At 30.2% G+C, this 23,484-nt stretch overlaps 1 protein-coding gene across 4 annotated transcripts in view; it reads left to right on the top strand.

The window, feature by feature from the left end:
• Positions 1–23,484, top strand: part of LOC129956695 (amyloid beta A4 precursor protein-binding family B member 1-interacting protein-like) — a 336,170-nt gene that overhangs the window by 37,931 nt on the left and 274,755 nt on the right. Inside the window, exon 1 of one of the 4 annotated variants that reach the window (XM_056068632.1) lies at positions 15,472–15,538. The exons of the other annotated variants lie outside the window; for them this stretch is intronic. Within the exon in view, the coding sequence (XP_055924607.1) occupies positions 15,537–15,538 (2 nt within the window). The 5' untranslated portion in view covers positions 15,472–15,536. Of the gene's footprint in view, positions 1–15,471; positions 15,539–23,484 lie in introns of those variants that run through there. 4 annotated transcript variants of the gene reach the window in all.

Genomic DNA, 23,484 nt, shown 5'->3' on the forward strand with positions numbered 1-23,484 from the left:
TTTGATACAGTACCACTACAACATCCGTCTTCTTTGCATTATGACAAACCTTATATTTCAGAATATGCAGAAATAATTGAAAGAGGAAAAGTAGGGAAAAAAGTATTCCAAAACAATTATTTTTAACATGATAGCGTTTACAGACTGATACACTGTTTATAAATTGTTCTATGCGACATGCATCAATAATGTAGCCCTAAAAATGATAAAACTGCATGATGAAAAAAAAAATAGTTCTAAAGGCTCTAAAATACAGCTAAAACCAAAGCTACCAAATTTATAATTGCTTAGATTTTTATTTAAGAATTAGTTTATCAAATTTTCAGCGTTTTTCATCAATATATTTGGATTATATTACTACATAAAACCCAATTTTATATTATTTTAAAAAATGATTTTTAGTCTCATAGTCTTTGATTTTGCTTCCATAGAAGTTTTGTTTTCGAATTTCAACAATTTTTAAATCTATTTTACTGTTATATTTATTACTTTTTTAATTACTGGATTCACGCACATGCATTTTGTGCCAATATTAAATATTTTTTTTGTCTGTATATATTACTGTCATATAATTTATAATTTAATTTCAAAAATAAAGTAAAGATAGACGATACATTCCTAAAACTTTATCAAGCCACAAAGTATCGAACTAAACATATGAATATTCTTTAAAGTTTTATCTTTGAAATTTCTACTGTGCCTTATATGAATTATTCTAATTGACGTTTTCACTTTATAACAGTTATTATTGCCATCTATTGTTTAGTAATGCCGCTTGCACTTTCCACATAAAATGTATCATAATGTGACCAAGTTATTAAATTACGATGATGGATAAGTGTTTAAAATAGAAACTTTCTGCATAATTTCTCTGCATTAGATGCTTATAAAATATTTATTGTTTTAAGCCACTTAATCAATTTATCTTGACAATCAACCTTATTAACGGAAGAAAAAGACATGAAGTCAAAACAGTTGCGATTATTTTGTTGTAGACTTTCTCTATTGACCAAAGTTAAAGATCTTCTCATGAAGAAGTAACTTCACCATGCCCATTCAATGTCTTCATTAATGGTCTATTTCTAGAGTTACCCACCGCGAGTAGCACTTGAGAAATGAGGACGAGATGCTTCCGGTATGGTGGTTGGTTCTCGCCATCCTAATGGGTACAGAAATGGTGGGGGTCATCTATCTGCTATCGATGACAGGAAGTACTTCTCACAGGAATGGTTGTACCGTGGCTGGTGATAGCCCTTAAGACTCAACCATAATTCCCGCCCGTTTTGCTGTTCCGGCGATCCGCTCATTCAGATTTTTCCGTGTGCCTTCAGGAGGGTCGGAATATTCTGGGTAAGGCCTATTGCTAGAGAAATTATCAAAGAACTCGGCTGCCATGATGTCATAGATGCTTAGTTTTCTGAATATTTTCTCTGTCGAATTGGGAATAAAATGAGAAATTTTTTTCTCTTCTGCAGAGATCTGAATTCAAATACCTTATTCCTAAAATGTTAATAAGAATAAATTGAATAAAGGGAATAATTAAGTATTCTGGATACTTATTTTATTCATGGCATAACTAATAGCATCTGGAAAACGCATTCCAATTACTTCATTAGAGTTATTTGTCAGGATCTGGTTTCCTTTCAGAATAATAAAACAGTTTTATGCTCCTGATCAAGTTTAAAATTCTTGATTAAAAGAACGCGAAAAGGTAGTAATCGATTTTTTTAACTAGGTTTCAAGTACGAAAGGGAAATTGGGAATTGGTTTAATTGAATAATTCCCCTTCAGACGATTTTACAGTTTAAAGCGTAGTCCTGCCTATTGAGGATTATCCAATTTCGAAATAAAATTTCGAATCGATTAATTAATGGGGAATGTTACAGTCTTCTTAAAGTGGATTTCAAAGCTTTTTAGGCTGATTATCAAAAAGAATTTTGCGTCACTGATTTTGTAAAACTTAATTTGTTAAAAAAGTCTTTTTTTAATTCTTGCAAATGGATTAAATAAAAGTAAAAAACATTTAATTGTCTATTGTTGTTGTTTTTTTTAAATGAATGCCCAAGAAGATCTTTGATACAATTTTATCTCCTGCCATAAATGATTAAGATTTATAAGTTATTGTGGAAAATAGCTGTTGTCACATCTAATATATTACAAAATTATTTGTAAATCAGGGCAGACACGTAAGGCAGTGAGAATTCTTCAGTACTCAAACATTCATATAAATGTAATAGTCTAGTAATGATTCGATTTATTCGAATTTAAGTGGGGTTTTTTCCCCTTTCTTTAAAGAAGGTTTGGTCATTTCTTAAAAAAGTTGCAAATTTTGGAACCATTGGACTCTAACGATGAAAGTATTCTAGCTAAAAGGTAAGAAATTAAACAAATGAATTAGTTTTTTCGAAGAGGTTTTATCTCAAAAAAAATCTTTGGATCACCAGACAACAGTATTATATTTTTTGAAGCCATAAACATCGAAGTAGCTCTGTTTGTGGGATAGTTTTATTTTATTTTGTTATTTTGCATCTATTTGTATCGAAACTCTTTTCTTTGTAACATACTTTCCGTCCAAACAGTTATTTTTATAACTATTCTATCTAAATGATTAAAATCCGTATGCATTTATATTCTCAGTTTGATTCAGAATAAATAGGATTTTCGTTTCTCTAAACTATTGTTAATTTCGAGGCATTAGTAAAAGTTTTATAAGAAAATTTTCAAAACCATTTAGACACAAATAATTAATTAACACAAATTAGATATTAAATTTCAAATTTTGAAAAAGTATTACTCCAGCTGTTTGAAATTACAGCTGAAGTAAGTTCTAAAACATTTTTACTCAAACTTATCGTGTACATTTCAAAATTAGTTTTTCATTTTTATTCGAGTTTTTAGTATGCATTTCAAAATTAGTTTTGCTCAAATTTATGGTATGCATTTGCAAGTAATAAAAATTAAGTTTCAATAAAGAAAGTTGGAGGCTTAAACACAATTCAAAATATAAAGTAATTTCATTTCAAGTAAAATTTTGCCCTGGCAAAAGTTTCTTCCAAATAAATGTATGAGACATGCTATATCTCACTATGAACTTTTGCTCTGTTAATTAGAAAAATAATACAGGTGTTTCAATTGCTTCAGTTTGCTAGTTTTTTTCTACAGTATAACATTACTTTCATCAAAATCACTTATTTTGTTATGCATCATTTGTTATTTTATTTTATATAAAATGATTTTTTTTTGTTAGTCAGAATTTTTGATTAAATGGAATCCAAATATTTTGTCACTATCACTTATTTGGTTACGGGTGAAAATAATTTTACTTAATTAATTAGTAAATTACTTATTTTATTAACGATATTTTTTATTTTATCCATTAATCTTCAATATTTTTTAATATATACCATATTTTCAGGCACAAAGGAGGTGCCAGATACCTCTGAAATGTTCTGGTTCTTTCAAATTCAGCGAGTCCCAGTTGGATGAGTAATACTGACAAAATTTTGAAAGTAAACCGAAGACTAAATATATTTCGAATACATCGGAAAGGGGAAGGCTAGCTATTTTCCCATCCGTCTTTCCGTCCTCTCCACATCACGTGACCCTCTTCCTTTTCCTCTGCTGAACAGAGCAGTTGTATCTAAGTGGGCCGAACTTTTGACGGTCATTTCGAAAATAGATATTAAACCCGATTATAACGTAACGGTGTGTGTTCTAAATATAAATGTATAACATTACGAAGATGAAAGTTTTAAAACTGTGTTTGTTTAGATTAGATGTAGGGAATTATCTTCTATTTTTAAGATTAGAAGGAAAATTATTATTCTGAATAATGAAAAAAGGATTAGAGATTACATTGATTGCTTAAGGAGTCATATCACTTGACAACACAGTTACTTCTGCACATTTCATATAAATAATTATTCATCAGGAATGATGTTACATAATTCCCCCCAAAGATATTTGAAATTTTTTTTTCGAAACTTTATTATTAACATTCCACTTTCTATATTTCACACAAAACAAAATTACTAAATCATTCTAATCTTATATAATATTATAAATGTTCAACTGATACAAATTACGAAATGAAATTTTCAATAATTTAGCCATCGTCTTGTTCTTTTAATGCTTCCATGGTAATGCAGTTGTAATTGTAGTTCTAAAATAATTACTATTGCAGTTGTAATATTAAAACAATTGCCTTTATTAACAATCCATTTCCTGTGTTTGCCATGAAACAAGATTTTTAAGTCATTGTAATATTAAATCATTTTATATCTAATCAACTGATACACACTGCGAAATGAAATTTCTAATAATTTAGTGATCAAATTGTCTTTTTTAATGCTCCCGTGACGACTAAGTTGTAATGTTAAAACAATTGGAATATTCCAGTGAAATAAACTTATTTTGAATTATTTTAATAATGCATTTAAAAAATAAAAGTTGTTATGAATTTTTTATGAATTTTATGAATGTTATTTATGAATTTTTTATTATTTACCTTTGAATGGAAACTTGAAGCTATGGTCACTTTCCTCTCCAACTAAAATTGTGTTTCTATGGAAAGAGCGGGGGGTGCCAGCTCAGGTGTCGTCTTCGTCATCTGACCGCGGTTCAAAATGACGAGGTCCGTCCCAAAATAGCCCTAGTGTTGCTTTACAACGGGACATTAATATAACTAAACTAAACTAAATCTATGGAAAGAGCAAAAACTTTTTATCTTAGCTATGCTATCTTTATCTGAACTAATTGATAACATTAACTTTCTGTTTAGTATCTGTTCAGTTTGTTATGTAATGAAAAAATTTTGCTGTTTCCTCATTTCTGAGTTCATTTCTGCTCTTATGAAGTAGATTACGAATTTATTGACAGTTTCAGCCAGTTGAAATTTCCAGTATAGGGTCAAATAATTTTTTATATTGTTTTTATATCGGTTGTTATTAAAACTGACGAAAGAATATTTTCAATAATAAATAAATTACGCTTTGATGCACATTTTATGTTATGCATTAAATAATAGAGGAGAAAAAATTTATTCAAAATAATCATGTTTTATAGAAAATATTACCAGGTTGACTAAATCTAAGTGTAATGTAAAAATCAGTGATGAACAATAACTTAAGACACATTAGCTGAGAATACCTGGATTTTAAATTAAATTTACCAGTTTTTTTTCAATCCGTTAATATTATAAAACGTTATAATATGACACTAAAACTTCTTTATAAAATATCTCATTCAATGTATATATCATAATATTTCTTAAATGGCCTGTTCTATTAAATATTTGTTTAAGTAAATGAATAGATTGCTGGACGATGAATTACTTTTTAGTCTTTCAAAATTTAAAGATTCTATATTACAAATTTGGACGACTACATTTTTTTAAAAGACTATTTTTTAAAAGTAAAATACAGCTCAGAGTCTTTATCGAAATATTTTTTGATTTAGAAAGAAATCTTATCTTATCTGATATTCTGCGTGATATTTGAACCGAATTTTAGGCTAAGAAAATCGACTTGAAATTTGTTCTGCTATGATAAAATAGATAAGAGTTAAACTTTGAGTTTGTCTCGTTACAAGTAACAAAAATGTTACAAATAAAGCACAATCAAGAATTCTCTGCTGCTGTATAAAGCATAGTATTTAAAACAACTGTTTTGTTGTTTTCTTTCTGGAACGTTTCATTCCATTCAAAGCATCAGTTTATAATCGTAAAATATTTTTTATTGAATTCAATGCACTAATTGGGGAGTAATACCATTTTATGGGTTTTAAAATCCTTAAGCCTTTTAAACTCGAAAAAGTATGAAATGTGAAGAAGTATGATCAGTCAAAATCTCATGGTCAAATTATTATGATGGTTACAATACTTTCTCTTCATATTTAAGAAAGTAAAAAGAAAGTTGAAACATTTTTATTACATTTTTAATCCTAAATGTTGGCCTGAAAAATAAAAATTAATTGACATTCTTCAAAGATAATCAAAGCTTTTTACCAAAACTAATATTTCGTTTAAACGACACTCTGTTTTTACAGCTCCATTCCCCTTCTCCATTTCTAATATCCCTTGAAGATTAATACTACTTAAGGACCTTATTCGATCACATCAGGGAGTTCTTTCGCATTTTGTTTAACATTTAATTCATTGCCAGCTGCGAACACGAAACATAAGCATATAATTATCTCGGTAAAGAACTGGTACTCATGTTTTATGGCAGCCAGGAGCGCGCAATCTTAGCAAATTTTTTTTCATTTATTCATTTTTTATCATAATTTTTGTTCTTGAAATCTATTATTTCTTAGGGCTTAAATTAAGTCAGTTTAACATTAATTTGATGACTCGCTTTTAAGGAAAGAAAGAGTTTTCGTTATTAATCCTAAACACTGTATAAGAAAAGATTTTCAAAATTTTTCAATGTAATGATAATCATGAATTTAAAAACTGGCAATGAAAATTATGTATTTTCCAACTCTACTCATTATAGAGAATCATGAATTTTCGCATATATTAGACTGTAATCAAAATCAGTATTTTGTAATTTAATAAATGTTCTGAGAATTTATGAAATGGTTTAAATAATTATAATATGACAGGTATTGTATATTCTTATCACTTTCTTTCCGATTCAACGATCTAATAACTCTTTGTTTTGTGATATATAGCAAATGTATTTGAATTTGAATTTTGGATCTACTGAAATCTTGGAGTAAGATTTCATAGCATTGCGTTATCTGACATGTGCAGTCAGCGTTATACAGAACGTGACTATAATGTCACTTCGATGGATTTCCTTAAAATGAATTTACTGTTTGTTAATGCCTAATGCCATAGGTTTTAATCAATTCAGAGCTAATCGGACATATAAAATGTTTTTGATCATTAAGTATTTTTTCATTCATTAATAACATTCATAATTCATCTGTGAATGATGTGAATTTTAGATAATAAGCTAGATATAATAATAATTTACGTGTAATTTTTTTATGTAATTTTCCATGATTCGGATTCATTACAAACTATCGTCAGATTAAGCAGTTTATGTATCCACAAAAGAAGATAACTATAGCTTATGAGCTAATTTAGGATTATTGACTATTCATAACTGATTATTGATAGTAATTTTTAAAAAATAATTTCTTTATCGTAATAAAAGAAAATGTTTGCATAGTAAAATATTAATTTTTTTTAGAACAAAACTTACCATTATTGATATGAAAATCAAATATTGCTTTTTTCCCTCACATGAATACACGAATCTATTGAAGTCATATTGTTGTTAAATCAAAAACCATTTACAGTAAAATATGCAGAACCAGTAATGACTTATGGTATTTTATGACAACTTCGTTAACACTTAATAACAATTTGAGAGTAGATGCATATAATTAATAACAGAATTTTACACCAATAAAATGATTTAATAAATGTGACATGCAACATTTTTATAGAGCACTGAAGATGTGTATTTAAAACGAAAAAACAGAGTTTGATATCATAGTACAATTATATAAGTTAGCGAAACGATTTAGAATATTCTGATTTATAGTTTTGTTTTACTAATATGCAAACCGCAATTCCATCTTATTTATTTTGTTCCCAAAATTATTTAGCATTTTATTTTTTTCCTCTAAAATAAAGGCACGTCAAAATGATTTACATTAATTAAAATAAAATCGAAAATAATTGTCTTATAAACAAAAAAATGAACAATTTTTTCTAATCCGTTTTAAAAATCTGAAATATTTTTTTAAACTGAATGAAATCTGAAATATTCCTTTTTAAAGAGTTTATTAGAAAAACTTAATAGCAAATTTTCTTTTCGAAAAATAAATATGAAAACAAGAAACAATTTATTTCAAACATTAGTTTGTATATTTTTGAAGTGGAATTTTATATGAATCAGCTTAGACCCTATTAACTTTTTTTTTAACATTCATAATTTTTCCTTATTTTTCTTTATTTCTTATTCTTTACCTGCATTTATTAAATATCGGAATACCAATTATCATAATTAAATTGCCTGAAAGATAAGAAAGGACATAAGATTTTCTAACCATAATAAGGAACGAAAGTGAATCATTGTGTAATTATTATAAGCTGTTATTTTATATAAGATTATTTCTAGATTATTGAAAACTCATGGATATTACTCATGGAGAACCAGACTAAATCAGACGAGATTTTCAAATTTCAAAGTCAAATCGTTCCGCCTTCTATACTTGCCAATTGATTTAATAAAAATACAGGCTGTTTTATTTTATTCTGAAAATACTAAATTTCTGAATTTAGAAATATTGGAATTTAAAACAAAATTCTAAAACTTCATTCTTTTCGCTCCTTAGCACAAAGATAACTGCAATAATTTTCCGTTATTGTTCAATTTTCATAACATTGCACAAAACTACACGATATTTTATTAATGTTAGAAATTATCATAATTATTTTCACTGTATTGTACAATAGTGCAAAATTTCTTAACAGTATTGTATGATATCATAAAACGTCTTATCAATATTGTATAATGTCTTTAAATGCAAATTTTTCTATATAAAATCGTATTGTCTGATTTAACATCACCAATATTCAATTAAATTCATCGCCAAATTTCACTTGGTATGTCATAGCGATTACCTATCTGACGAAGGTTAAGCCTATTTTAGCGCTGGAGTAAATTTCTGCGTAATCTCTTAATTCTTGATTTCTTTTTTAACTTCTTTCCTCTGACTGAATGGAGTTTTTGATGATTACTGTATTTACTATTTTCCAAAAGTCTCAAATGTATTGATATCTTATCGGTTGTTTTTCGTGCATTATGACATACCCTCCAACAGACACGGAAATTAGGTGAAAACTGCGCAGTTACGGTTATATAGTGAAGAATTACGGAAAACTATTGAAAATACCGTCTTCCCGAATCCACGCTCACAGCCATGCTACTGATTAGTGAGAAAAATTTAACATGATTAAAAAAAAAATAAAATCAGAATCTTGTTCCAGCATTACAAAAACACTATAGTCGCTCCTGATTACAAAAATGAATATGGAGTTTTGTTATGGTATTAAACTGAGTAATGATGATTTTAATGAGTGCAAGTGCTTAATGAAAAAAATTGTAAATGTCTGACAAATAGTTTTAATTCGTTTGATCAACAAAATCTTATTGTGTGATTTATTTTAAGTATTTCCTGTAGATATTTAGACAATAATAAATGCACATTAAATTATTTGAGTAATGTTTTAATTAAATAAAATTATTTGAGTAATGTTTTAATTAAATAAAATTATTTGAAAATATCTGTTCTTCAATAATTTCTGGATATTCGTTATATATAATATATTTGTAAGAAGAACTTAGGATGACTACGTAACCAATGTTGGCGTGTATTGGGATGTAAAGCATTAATTAAAATAAAACTTGCATAATTATTGGGGAAAAAATTTCGAATTCTCTCTCGTAATAAAATATGAGCCACCCAACACGAAGTATAGTCATGTCCAACAAAAAACCACAAACATAAGCAACGACCAGGAAAGAAAAGAATAACCTCCGAAATCCTCTGCTCTCCAATGAATAATCAATAAATAGTCAGTGATTTGGAATTTCTGTTGGCCACAGAAGAGATTCATTCGTATGTTTTCGCGGTTCGACTACCCTTGAAAGCCCCCAGGCGGAAAATTGTGTCGCCACGCTGGACCGTAATGAATGTTCGCGGAAACAAGAAATCCGAAATCGTTGTCCACCTTCTATTACTGTTATGCGTTAGTTGAGATAAAATCTTCATTTACGGCCGGCTGGGTTGCGCGATGCGTAAGGGCTACAAATCTCAGCACGGTCAGTGCTTCTTCTTTGATGCACTGGATTAGATTAGTATTTGTAAAATGTTGCGCGATTAACAACTTCTAAGGGATGAGTGCATTTAGTCATTGTTGCTTTTCCAGTGTAGATTATTCGCTGCATATGAATGTAAACCAGATGGCTGGTTACCTGAAACTTTCTGGCATACTATTTAATAAATTATTAACTATATGATAATGGAGAACAATAGTTAGGGAAGGAGCTTATTAGAGTGCTATCTTTGGCGATTAATCGCTGGGATGCGATCAATGCACAGCCGAAGACCAAAACTGAATGTGTATTTTGAAAGCTTTTTTTCCTGGCCGACTAAAGCAAAAATTTGACAAAAAATTTTTTAAAAAAAGCTACAATTGTATACATAAAATCACATACCAAATTCCAAACGTTTAAATTCTCCCGTTTTTGAGCTATAACGTGGTTCTCTTTATATGCGAGGAAGTAGAAATGACCATGGATACACCGCTAGTAAAATATTATTGAAAACAATTGCATCGATTACAAATGACTATTACTTCCTAATTAACAATAATAGGGAGAAAGAAATAATTATTTAATTTTTTTAAAATCTAACTTATCGCATTTTTTAAAACGAACTAAAAATTGAAAAAATTACCAAATTATTATGTATGGAGTTATAAATCTGTATGGAGCTAGGAGAAATTATTTCATGCTTTTTAGTCCGTTTTAAAAATGTGGTATATTTTTAAAAAATTCATCTGATTAATTGGATTTTTTTTTCTTTTTAGTCTTTTGTGTGGAATTTTGAATTGATTTTAAATTAACTTAATGTTGAACTAACGGTTTAGAATGGTGCCATTTATTGTGAATAGAATTTTTTTAACCAATTGCAAAATTTATACCGAAAAGTCAAATAGACAAGAAAGAGAGTTAATATTGCGTTGTAAACCAGTTCTGAGCACTATTTAAAGTTTAAAATCTCTGACATTGGGAAAGCAAAAATTTTTAATGACTCCAATTGTTCATATAAGCAGGTAAACAAAACGAATTATTTACATATAATGAGCTAAAAAAAATATTAATTAAAAAATTTTATTTTTGAAGTCTTAATGCGATGTTTCAAATAGACAGATTTTTGTATTAATTTCATTTACTAATATTGGAGAATTAAACTAATGCACTTGAACTAAAAGAACTTATTGAAATATTATGAACCCGATCAATTACATTTGATAAAATGTTAAAGAATTTCCTTGAGTGGTGAATGATAAAATCATCGACTGTTCCGACTCACAAATTAGAATAAATGTCATCATTCCTGAAGAACTCTCAGCCATTTCTCATAGTTCTTGATTTTCTGCTTTCTGTGATTTTTTTTTTAATTGGTGAGTGTAGCAACTTTTCACACTGTAGCTGCATGTATTAAAATAAGTCTTTGTCTAAAAAGAGGATTTTATTATTTAAAGAGAATTTCGATTATTCTCCAGTAAGACGGAGGCATATTCCTATTAGAACAAAATCTCCAAAAACATCGTTTTGATGCCTTTGCGATATTGTCTGGGGATGAATTATTAAGAAACATAGTGGCCATATCGTAATACAATTGTTTATGCTAATATGAATGCTGATCTTGGCCTTTCTTTGATGTTTTGGTGGAATGTAAGCTTATTGCCTAATATGGATCTCAGGTACTTCACCTCAGTCATCTATTTCACATCATCGTTATTTTTACTATCCTCTAATACAACTTAAGATGGAGGTCCAAAGTTAAAGAATTCCATTCTGAAAGCTTTTAACCCCATGATCTGTGGATTTATTTAATCTTCAAATTAGACAATGCATCACTTTTTGGACATTTCTTGCTCTGTCAATTCATGTAAGGAAATGAAAGATATCTGAAATACTTATGAGTGCCTAATAGATATTTGTTCATGAAATTAATTGCTTCTTAGATTTGATTACAGATTTTAAATATAAAAAGATTCTATCGTTCATATTTTTCGTTAGGTAAGAAGGAGTTAAAATGTTGAAATTCTGATAAATCTGCTTCTAAACACTGATGATTATTCCATACCTTTAATACCATTCTTTAATAAGGTTGTTAATCCTCCCCCCCCCTTTCCTCTGCTCATAAAATGAAAGATAATGGGTAAGGCTGTGAACAAAAGAAGTACGCAGATTTTCATTTCCACACATAAGAGTTGTGTACGTCATAATATAGTAAATACGGTAATTAAAACAAATACTTTATTAATTGGCATCACAGTTACAAATGTCGATCTTTGACTTGAACCTTAGCATGCGGTCTTTGACGATTAATCGCTTGCCATACTGTTAATGCGCAAATATCATGAAATCAAATAAGTAAATTAGCTGTCTTTTTTTGCAACCGATTGTAGCCACCATTTGACATAGATATACAATTGTCATCACAAGAATCACATATCAAATTTCATTGATTTATATCATTGCATTTTTGAATGATCGCATTTACATGCATGTGAAAGTACATACCGACAGACTGACATCTACATGACGGATCTGATTTCAAATCTAATGCGGATCTAGATTACAGATGCTTAATTTGTGTACCAAATTTAATTTATCTAGCTTTTTACGTTTCCGAGTAATTGCATTCACTTGTATTCAGATAGCTGGATAGACAGATTGCTTGTCAATGGCTTTTGTTCAGAATTATTTTTATTTATATTTATTTTTTTATTTTATTTTTTCAGAATTTGTAAAGTTTATATACCAAATTCCATCCGTCTGCCGCAAAGTTTTTTTTTAAAAGTTGTTGTAAGACAAACAAAGTGACAGACAGACATAATTCAAAAAATGTATTTTTCAGATCAAGGAGGTATAAAGCATAGAAATTCGACAAAATTTCGATTTCGAATATTTTTGACGATTACAGTGCTTTATCTTTATATATTTCATATACCAGAGATGATGAGAAAAGATGTACTTAAACAGACCTCACTTTCTTCAACCTCAAAATCATAGAATGTCCACAATTACACCTAATTCTACGAATAATTTACCGCACTAGCGAAAGATTCCAACAGTGCCTCTCCCCACCCCTTTTCCTTAATCACCTTGAGTGCCTCTCGAAATGCTCGATGCCCATTTCTCTCACCCACGGAAATAAAGCGAAAAGTTCCGCTGTCATATCTCCGTTGTTTACCAACCAGACAGCCGTCATGACCGCAATTTAGGGTAAAAACGGGATGCAATAGATTTCGCCTCCAGTGCTGGGTGTGGAGGGAGGGAGACCTCTTGTTCAAGTAGGTCACATCGTAGGCCGCAGAAAAACAAAAATAAGAAGAAAACCACTTTTCTTTCGCGAATAGAAAGCATTGTGGGGTGGGAACCCGGGACCTTACTTAAAAGCCCACACCAGAATAAGAGGAAATGGTACAAAATGTCTCTTTATGTGATACGCTATTGTAGGTGTGATTGTAATGTGTTCGATGCTATCACTTATGTTATTTGATGCAGCTGGGTGTGAATGTATTTTGGATGTTGAAGAAAACTGCTTATTTCTATCATATTTTGTATAAATCGTTGCAGATAAAATGTTTTTAAGTAGAAGCTGATGTTTTCGATGCGAAAGATTAGTATCTCGAAATTGAAAGAAATATAAAACGATTCAATACCAAAGATCACATTAACAATGAAAGGATATTAGAGAATTCCTTTAGATTATGAACAGGAAACAATGCTTAAAGGATATTAGTTTTTCTTTATATATGTATTTATTTATATTTATATTTGGAGAATTGGAATTATATAAAAGCATTGCATTTATATATTCTCAAACTTGTTAGTGAAGTGAAACCAATTCAGAGCATTCTGGGATTTATTTCCCTCTCATAACTGATAGTTATTGTACCCTAATCGTTTATTCTCCATTCTTGGAAAATCGCCGCCATTCTTCGTCGTCTGGTATTAAAACATTTACTAAATATTTTAAATTACCGTCTCACAGGCACGTGCCTCTTAACTTTATGTCTACTAATAATACTTTATTGGCGGAAAATCAAATTAATTAAAACGTTTACTCCTACCTCAATTTCCTCTGGACGGGAGTAATTATGAGAGACTGGAATCCAATAGTTAAAGTGAAATTCAATGAAACAAAATGCATTCCAAACGAACGAGAAGAGCACTATAACACCTACAACACTTATTCATGATGGCAGAATTCGTGCACATTGCCCCCGAATCATAATACACAAACATAATACAAAACGAATCATAATGCCACTCAGTTAAAACAAATAATCGTTAGTTATAAAGAAAAACATATACAAAAAAACTATTTCAAACTAAGAAATTTAAATATATATATATATTTATTTATTTAACGAAATTGCGTATTACCAAAAATATGACTGCTGAAAAGCGTCTAATCATCTTACACAAAAACGCTTGTTGGAAGAGAAGCTGTTACAAGTACTGAAGGGCTGAATGGAAAGAAAGCATCATCCTTAATAAGAATCGCACACGTAAATAAATTTCAAATTAGCTTGTTACAATGCCAATGAAATACTGATGAAAATAAAACATAAATGATATCTCTTAATTTTAATTTAAATCTTAAATAATTTTTATCTTAAATTAGTCCATATTAACTGCATTCTAAAATATTCTCTTATTTCTTGATTCCCACTTTTTATTTAGTTATTTCTAACACGCGCTAAACTAAATTGCTGACTCTGTGAACGAAGGGATAAAAATCTTTATCACTTTCACATTTTTTTAAGATATATCTAAGATTCCCTTGCTAAATCGACACGTGGTTAGGAAATCTCTATCTGATTGTCATAGTAAAATCATTAAAGTGACAAATTTCTGTTTTGCGATCGCGTCACAGTGTGTTGTTGTTTCTAATGGCACTTGCCATAGACAAGCCCACTCACTTTAAAAGTCAGTGATTTTAAGCCATGGGTTCGTCTCTTGTTTTTCAGTAGCGCCATCTAGGGCCAAGAGAATGACTTAGCTACCCACACCTCACAACCCTTTTTATGGGGTGGGCTTCATTCGTACATTTCATTCACAGATCGTAATTTAGACCTGAATCAGAGAACGATCACCTCTGATCCAGCTACCCACACCTCACAACCCTTTTTATGGGGTGGGCTTCATTCGTACATTTCATTCACATTTATATCTCACTAAGGGGTGAGATTGAATAGTGAAGGATGTGAGCATTTCCGGAATTTACTTTCTTATTAAATGTAAATATATCCTTCTTTCATCTTTTCTCTCCCCCTTGTTTTATCGAATTAAACCCGTCATGACGCATGCGCAAAAGAAAGGAAGGTTTTTGAATCCGTAGGCACACAATAATGAATTTGAATTAATATGGTAACTGGTTCGCAATTGCATAATTGAAACAAGGTGCTTGTTTCAGCATCAGTGACATTAGAATGATTCATAAGTTTGATGCAAGTATAAAAATAAATTATTTATGATTTAGATGGGGGGACAGTACTAGATTGCCAAGACTTGGAGGCTGTAATCATGTATTCATTTTTATCATCATAAATTATGTAATTTTTCATAATATCATCAACTTATTAATGTTTTTTCTTTTTTCTTCTAGGTAAGTTGTATTTCTGATTCACTTTCAAGAATTTTCTGAAAACTTCAGAAAATCTGGTTTATTACTGGTTTTTGGACAATCTGGAAGTTATCAAGTCAATAATGTAAGAAGATATCGCATTATTTCAAAATATTTTTTATAAGATATATGCAATTGCTATAAAAAATTTTAATAATTTAAATATTTTAATGAGTTTTTTCAAGATTTTTTGCATAATAGTAATATAAAAAAAAATTCGAAATATCCTACATAAGTCTTATTTTATAAATCGCATCGCTGCACGAATTTTAGAACCATTTAATGATCTAAATTGCAAATTATTCAAAACATACGCTTTAATTTTGTAACAAAAAATGTTTCAATTTTATCCTTTTCTGTGCCAGCTGTATTTTTTCTATTTTTTCATTTCATAATTTGCTCTCGAAGTAATAATTTTGAAATTCTAGCTTCTGCACAATAATTTCTCATTTTTATATCAATTATTATTTTTATTTATAGTCTTAAATATCGAAATTCATCTGGTAAGATAGAATTTTCCGCTTAGAATACAAAATTATCCGCATTAAATTCACCAAATTCACCGCATAGAATATAGAATTCTCCAGATACTGAGGGATAGAATTCTCCGCATATTCATACATTAAAACAATGATTGTCATTTATTAACTTTTTTTCCATTAAATGTTCATAGATATTCTATAAATTTTTAATAAAAATACAACCAATTGAACTGAAAAGAATGCTTACATTTTCCTGACATCCTGTGAGTTAAAGCAAAATTTAGAATTTAGTAAATGCATTCAGCCAAGAATTTTTGTTCCGCTTAGAATACAAAATTATCTGCATTAAATTCGGCAAATTCACCGCATAGAATATAGAATTCTCCAGATACTGAGGGATAGAATTCTCCGCATATTCATACATTAAAACAATGATTGTCATTTATTAACTTTTTTTCCATTAAATGTTCATAGATATTCTATAGATTTTTAATAAAAATACAACCAATTGAACTGAAAAGAATGCTTACATTTTCCTGACATCCTGTGAGTTAAAGCAAAATTTAGAATTTAGTAAATGCATTCAGCCAAGAATTTTTGTTCTGAGCTCTCGGGGCATTTTTCTATTTCTGAAAATGATCACAGTGGCGTATGTCATTTCCTAAAATTCCTTACGGTAAAGTTTTCTTTCTTTTTTTTTTTTCTTTCCTTTTTTTGGTCAATGCACTCAACTTTATGACTTAAAATGACCACTCAATGTAAAATGATATCACCACTGGGGGAAAAAAAGTACTCCAAGAAATAACATTATAACGCTTATTCAATAAAACCTTTATTTTATCTTTCTGACTTAACAAAAAATGTCGAGAAAAAAAAATTCTTTTACTTCTCGTATTACTCATTGGATAGAAAATAAAACTTCAAGCTAGTTGTTTGAAATAAAGTACAAGTTATGATGGAAAAATCGACCCAATGAATCACTAGAACAATGAGATATTATTTACGTATACTTTAAGCTAGTGTTTTTAAAAAAAATGGCTTGTTTGTATTAAGAATAATATTTTTCAGTTGAAGTGAGAATTTATTTTCTTTCTAACATTTCTTTTTAGACACAAACTAATAACTTGGGAAATATATGCTATTCGATTAATTAAAACCTCACTTGTTTTCATGAATTATCCCATTATCGTACTTGAACGGCAATTAACTTAAATAAATGCTTGCGTTTGATATCAGTTCCTGACGCATTCGCATTGTTGACACTATGCATTATGAAATTACCAGCGACACAAGCCAGTGAAGGCCTAAAATTATCCTTTAGTCTAAAATTTTGTTGCTGATTGATTCATAATCTACGTCTTTTAAATGTTCTGTACTTATGCTGTATGAAAGTCTTACGTTAATGTAATAAAATTAATTCTTTAAAAGATGTACATGGTTTAGTAAAACTGAGAAATATATATAAAAAAAAACTATTAAAATATATAATAAGTTTTAGTAATACTTAATAAAGTGTAAAATATATTATAAAAATTATCCGTTATAAAACATTTGTTACTACAACAGTTTCTCAAAACAAAAACAATATATGTATGTGTGTGTGTGTGTGTGTGTAATAATATCTCTTAACTTAATTTAAACCTTAATTAATTTCCTAATTTAAACCCCATTAACTTAATTCTAAAATATTCTCTTATTTCCTGATCCAATTCCACCTTTATTTATTTAATTAATTCCACACACGGTCTATAAAACTGCAGGTCTCATCATTTCTCAAGCTCGGAGTGAAGGGATAAAAATCCTTTACGCTTACAACATTCTTTTAAAGATACCTAAAATGCCCTTGCCTAATTCGCCACGGGTCAAAATGAAATTCTTTCAAAATCTTATAGTAAAATGATAGAAAGGAAAAATTTCTATTTATTCCTCTCTTGTGTCGCAATGTAGACTGACATATTTCTTACCACTTATTCTTTGTACGTAAAATATCCTTCTCGAAGGAAATAAATCAAAGTTTTAAAATTTCAAAAGTCTTTTCTTTTCGGTCACGCATCTTCAAAAATATCTTAACACACACACACACACACACACACACACACACACACATATATATATATATATATATATATATATATATATATATATACTAGCCGCCTTTGGCGACCAGCCGGTTCGCCAATCTTAATGCTCGTTAAAATTTTAATGATTAAATATTTTATGTAATTCCTACTTTAATAGCTTCTTCATCAAATAGTTTAAAGCTTCAAATTTTGATAGTCATGTAATTCACTCATAATAATATAAAGTCCTTCAGCCATAACATAATATGTATCTCTCTAATTTTCTGTTAGTTCCGGTAGAATTTATGCTTAAAATTCAAATGGAAATGACTAAACTGCAATTAATATAAAAATATTTTTTACTGAAACAAAGCATTTTTTTTAATAATATGATTACTGATAATAGAGTCACTGAGCATTTAAACTTTATGGGCACTAAAGAATATCTTTCTTAAGTTATGTAATATCTCAAGAATTTGTCAACAAAATTTTCTCAGATTCATCATGAACAGATCGATTAATTAACAATGTTTCATTTTAAATGCATCAAACTTTAAGAAAATAAAATGAATCGTTTAAAATAATCGGTCGAAAACAGGTTTAAAAAACTACTTAAAAAACGATGTACTTAAAACTATAAGCATATACAAAAAATATATATAACTAACATAAATACAATTTAATTGCACAAGCATGCAACGAACCTAAGAATAATTTAAATAATTGAAAACAGGTTAAAAAAATCTACTTAAAAATCGATGTACTTAAATCGATGTACTTAATCGATGTACTTATATATATACAAAAAATATATATAACTAACATAAATACAATTTACTTACAAAAGCATGCAACTAACCTAAAAATAATTTAAATCATCCGTTGATAACGGTTGTCATGGTAACAATCAGAATGCGCATGCGTGAAATTTCTTCGCCAGCTCCGGTAACGCAAATGCGGGAATTTTTCTACGCCAGTTGGGGTAACGCTATGCAGATTATACATTTTTAATTTCCTTTATTCTGTGTTATTTTAATTCAAAAGTACTTCAGAATGAATATGAAACATGGATTAATTAACAACGTTTAATTTTAAATGCATAAAACATTAAGAAAATGAACAGAATCGTTTGAAATAATCCGCCGAAAAATGTTAACCCTAGCCTCATTGCTGTTGGGAGAAAAAAAAATTTAAGCCTTACTCATTTGGCGGTGGGGAAAATGGAAGATTTTTTTGGCGATAAAGTTAGTTTTTAATTAATAATTAAAATTTCAAAAAAAGGGACCCCAGGTGCACATTCCCGACCTCTAAGGTATACATGTACCAAATTTGATAGCTGTATGTCAAATGATCTGGCCTGTAGAGCGCCAACACACACACACACACATTAAGCTTTATTATAAGTACTAGCCGCCTTTGGCGACCAGTCGGTTCGCCACTCTTAATGTTCGTTTAAATTTTAATAATTAAATGTTTTACGCAATTCCAACTTTAATAGATTCTTCATCAAAATATATTAAAACAAATTTTGATAGTCATATAATTCACTCATAATATTATAAAGGCCTTCAGTCATAACGTAATATGTATCTCTCTAATTTTCTGTTACCTCTCTTAGAATTTATGCTTTAAATTAAAATGGAAAGAATTAATCTGCAATTAATATAATAATATTTTATACTGAAACAAAGCATTTTTTTATAATATGATTACTGATAACAGAGTCACTGAGCGTTTAAACTTTATGGGCACTAAAGAATATCTTTCTTAATTTATGTAATATCTCAAGAATTTGTCAACAAAATTTTCTCAGATTCATCATGAACAGATCGATTCATTAACAATGTTTCATTTTAAATGCATCAAACACTAAGAAAATAAAATGAATCGTTTAAAATAATCGGTCGAAAACAGGTTTAAAAAAACTACTTAAAAAATCATGTACTTAAAACTGTAAGCATATACAAAAAAATATATAACTAACATAAATACGATTTACTTACAAAAGCATGCAACTAACCTAAAATTAATTTAAATCTTCCGTTGATAGTGGTTGTCATGACAACAATCAGAACAATGCGCATGCGTGAATTTTCTTCGCCAGTTGGGTAACGCAAATGCGTGAATTTTTCTACGCCAGTTGGGGTAACGCTATGCAGATTATACATTTTTAATTTCCTTTATTCTGTGTTATTTTAATTCAAAAGTACTTCAGAATGAATCTGAAACATGGATTAATTAACAATGTTTAATTTTAAATGCATAAAACATTAAGAAAATAAACAGAATCGTTTGAAATAATTCGCCGAAAAATGTTAACCCTAGCCTTATTACTGTTGGGAGAAAAAAAAGCTGAAGTCTTACTCATTTGGCGGTGGAGAAAAAGGAAGATTTTTTTGGCGGGAAAGTTGGCGGTGGGGAAAATGGAAGATTCTTTTGGCGGGAAAGGTAGTTTTTAATTAATAATTAAAATTCTAATTAAAAATTCAAAAAAAGGGACCCCAGGTGCACATTCCCGACCTCTAAGGTATACATGTACCAAATTTGGTTGCTGTATGTTAAATGACCTGGCCTGTAGAGCGCCAACACACACACACACACATTAAGCTTTATTATAAGTATAGATAGATATATATTCCAAATTTTTAACATAAAACCGATGAGTTAATTATTTTAAAATTTAACCCTAAAATTTAACCCCAATGCATCGAAACTGCATTGATTAAAATTATTATGAAATATTTAAGCAATTTATTACTCAGCGAAAATTTAATTACCGGTCTTTTCTTTATGATCGGTATAGATGCTGTATTTGCATGGTACTGCTGCCTTTTGTTGTACATCTTACTGTCTCAGATAACTCCTGATAAATAGGGAATGTAATATCTTCTGTTTATCAATGCTGTCCTGGAACATCAAGGCATCCATTAAAATAAAAGTCTGACTTATTTTTAATATACTGGAAACGCTTACTTAAATTAAATTTAGAAATGTCATGAAAATCTGGTTTATATTTGTTTTTCACTTGCAGTCAACCTTCAGCTGCCTATCCGACCACAGTGAATAATTATTTGTTAAAGCCCACATTCTGAAATAATGAAAAAAAAATCTTCTTAAAACACAACCGGGAGCCTTTTCTCTTTGATTTAATATGTTTAGATATGCCTTAACTGCCTAATCCCATCGGAGAGAACCTCAGGTTTGAGGATAAGAAGTTTCCGGCATGGTGGTTGATTCTCACCATCCGGATGGATACAGTAATGCTGTGAGGTCAATTACCTTCTACTGATGACGGGATGTTTTTCACACAGGTAAAGGTTGCACCGTGGCTGATGATGGCCCTCAGTAGTCAACCTCAACTCCCGTCAATACTGTGGCGGCGATCCGGTATTTCAGATTTATCCGTGTTCCTTCGTGCGGATCGGAGTAGTCACTATATGAAGACTTAACCGTCTGACCGGGGGGGGGGGTAATATACTGGATCGTGTAAGCCTATTCAGCTAATTCAATTTTTTATGAGACAAATCAACCGGAGATTTTAGTTTACCAATAAATAGTCTTGTCGCTATTGTTGTGCAACGCATATGATCGTTAAATGTATTTTTAATGATAATATAAAAGTATATACTATATAGGAGTGTTAGAAAGAAACAATATGCTTTTTCTTCAATGGATGTTTAAAAAGAATGAAAAACACTTTCTTCCTTATTTGTTGTTGTTGTTGTTTATAATGGCATTTGCCATGGACAAGATCGCTAACGAAGTCAGCGATTTTAAGCCAAGGGAGCGTCTCTTGTTTTTAGTAGCGCCAACTAGGGCCAAGAGTACGTCTTAGCTACTCACGCATCACATTCGCTTGCACAACCCCTTTTTTACAGGGGGGGCACATTCACACGTTTCACAGATAGAACAGTTGAAGAACAACCATGCCCGAACCGGGACTCGAACACAGGACTCCCAGATCACGGGGAAGACGCGCTACCCCTATGCCAGGACACGCCGGCATAGGTGCCCTTATTTGTAAAATTCCCTATTGTATCATAAATTAATAAGAATTTATAAGGGTAGTACAAGTGAAAAGTGGACACTTGCGATTGCATCAGAATGACTGCAGCTATAGCAGCACCACCAAAAGGGATATAAAGGGCGGTAGGAGGTATGCATTGCATACGACATTCAACAATGAAAGCTGTTTGTGTTAGAGGAAATTGATCAGAAGTGACGTCATGCTACACACAGATACTTCTGGATAGGAACAACGCTTGGTAGTACGGTTTCTGATTCTTCGGTTGACGTGAACCACTCTTGATTGATTCCCTGCCCCAAGGGAGCACAATCAATTCAACACAATACTGCAGTACTCTTGACGAAACTACAGAAAGAAATCAAAAGCAAACGTCCAAACTCTCTCACACAACAAGTAATCATTCTCCATGACAATGCCCTCCTGCACGTCTCCCTTGAAACCCAGACGACCTTAAAAAAATTCCGTTTCGAAGTGTTGGAACACCCGTCCGAATTTGTCACCCTGTGACTTCCACATGTTTGGGCCACTTAAGTGAGCATTACAGGGGACACGTTTCCATTCGGGCGACAAAGTGAACGAAACTGTACAAGATGTCCTCAAGAATCAATCACATTCTTTCTACAACAAAGCATAGACCTGCTACCTAAACGATGGAATCTGTGTTACAACGCCCATAGCGATATCTTTTGATTTTCAGTCAAGGTAGTATTTTCATTAAACTTGTCCACCTTTCATTTGGAAAACCCTTGTAATAAGAATAGGTAACTATAACTGAATCTGGAAACATTATTTTGTCTGGATGCAACCTGAACTTTAAAAGCACCTTCTTTCTTAAAATGTAAAGAATCAAATATTAGTTAAAGTAGACAGAAAAAAATGTGATATCAGACTTTTAATGATTCTATAACTTTATCAATAAACCATCTCATGTACAGTTAAATTACAGTTACAAGAAAAAATGCATCAGTTTATTGATGTTTTATTTCTTATGTCGATTTCCGTATTCCTCTTGGGAAAAAAACAATTTTATTGCTTCTCTACCTGACAAAGAAAGTGATTAACACGTTCCCAAGGTAAGCCTATATCCTAAGAAGTCATTCAATACAACGCCAACATATTGCTTTTCCTCTGTACGAATCTCCTGGTGATTAAATTGAACGGGTAATTTACTGCTGTCTGCTTAAATGCATGTGGGAAAACTTTTCCTCAACTAAATGAGCGTTTTCCGTTTACCGTATAACAAATAAATTGTGCGTAAATTTTTATCGGAAAATCATTAAGTGCTGAAATCACTTTTTCTAAAAGTACCTTGAAACAAATATTTCCGTTTTCTCTGATGAGTTAGTCAATTATTGAGAAGTCCAGAATCATTAATAATCTTTCATGAGGCTAAAGAATGTTAATAAAAATCGATGCCTGTTTTGTAGGCTACTATCGTTTTTTCTTATACTTTGAAAAAAAA

This window comes from Argiope bruennichi, chromosome 2, assembly GCF_947563725.1.
Source record: "Argiope bruennichi chromosome 2, qqArgBrue1.1, whole genome shotgun sequence".
Taxonomy (NCBI): domain Eukaryota; kingdom Metazoa; phylum Arthropoda; class Arachnida; order Araneae; family Araneidae; genus Argiope; species Argiope bruennichi.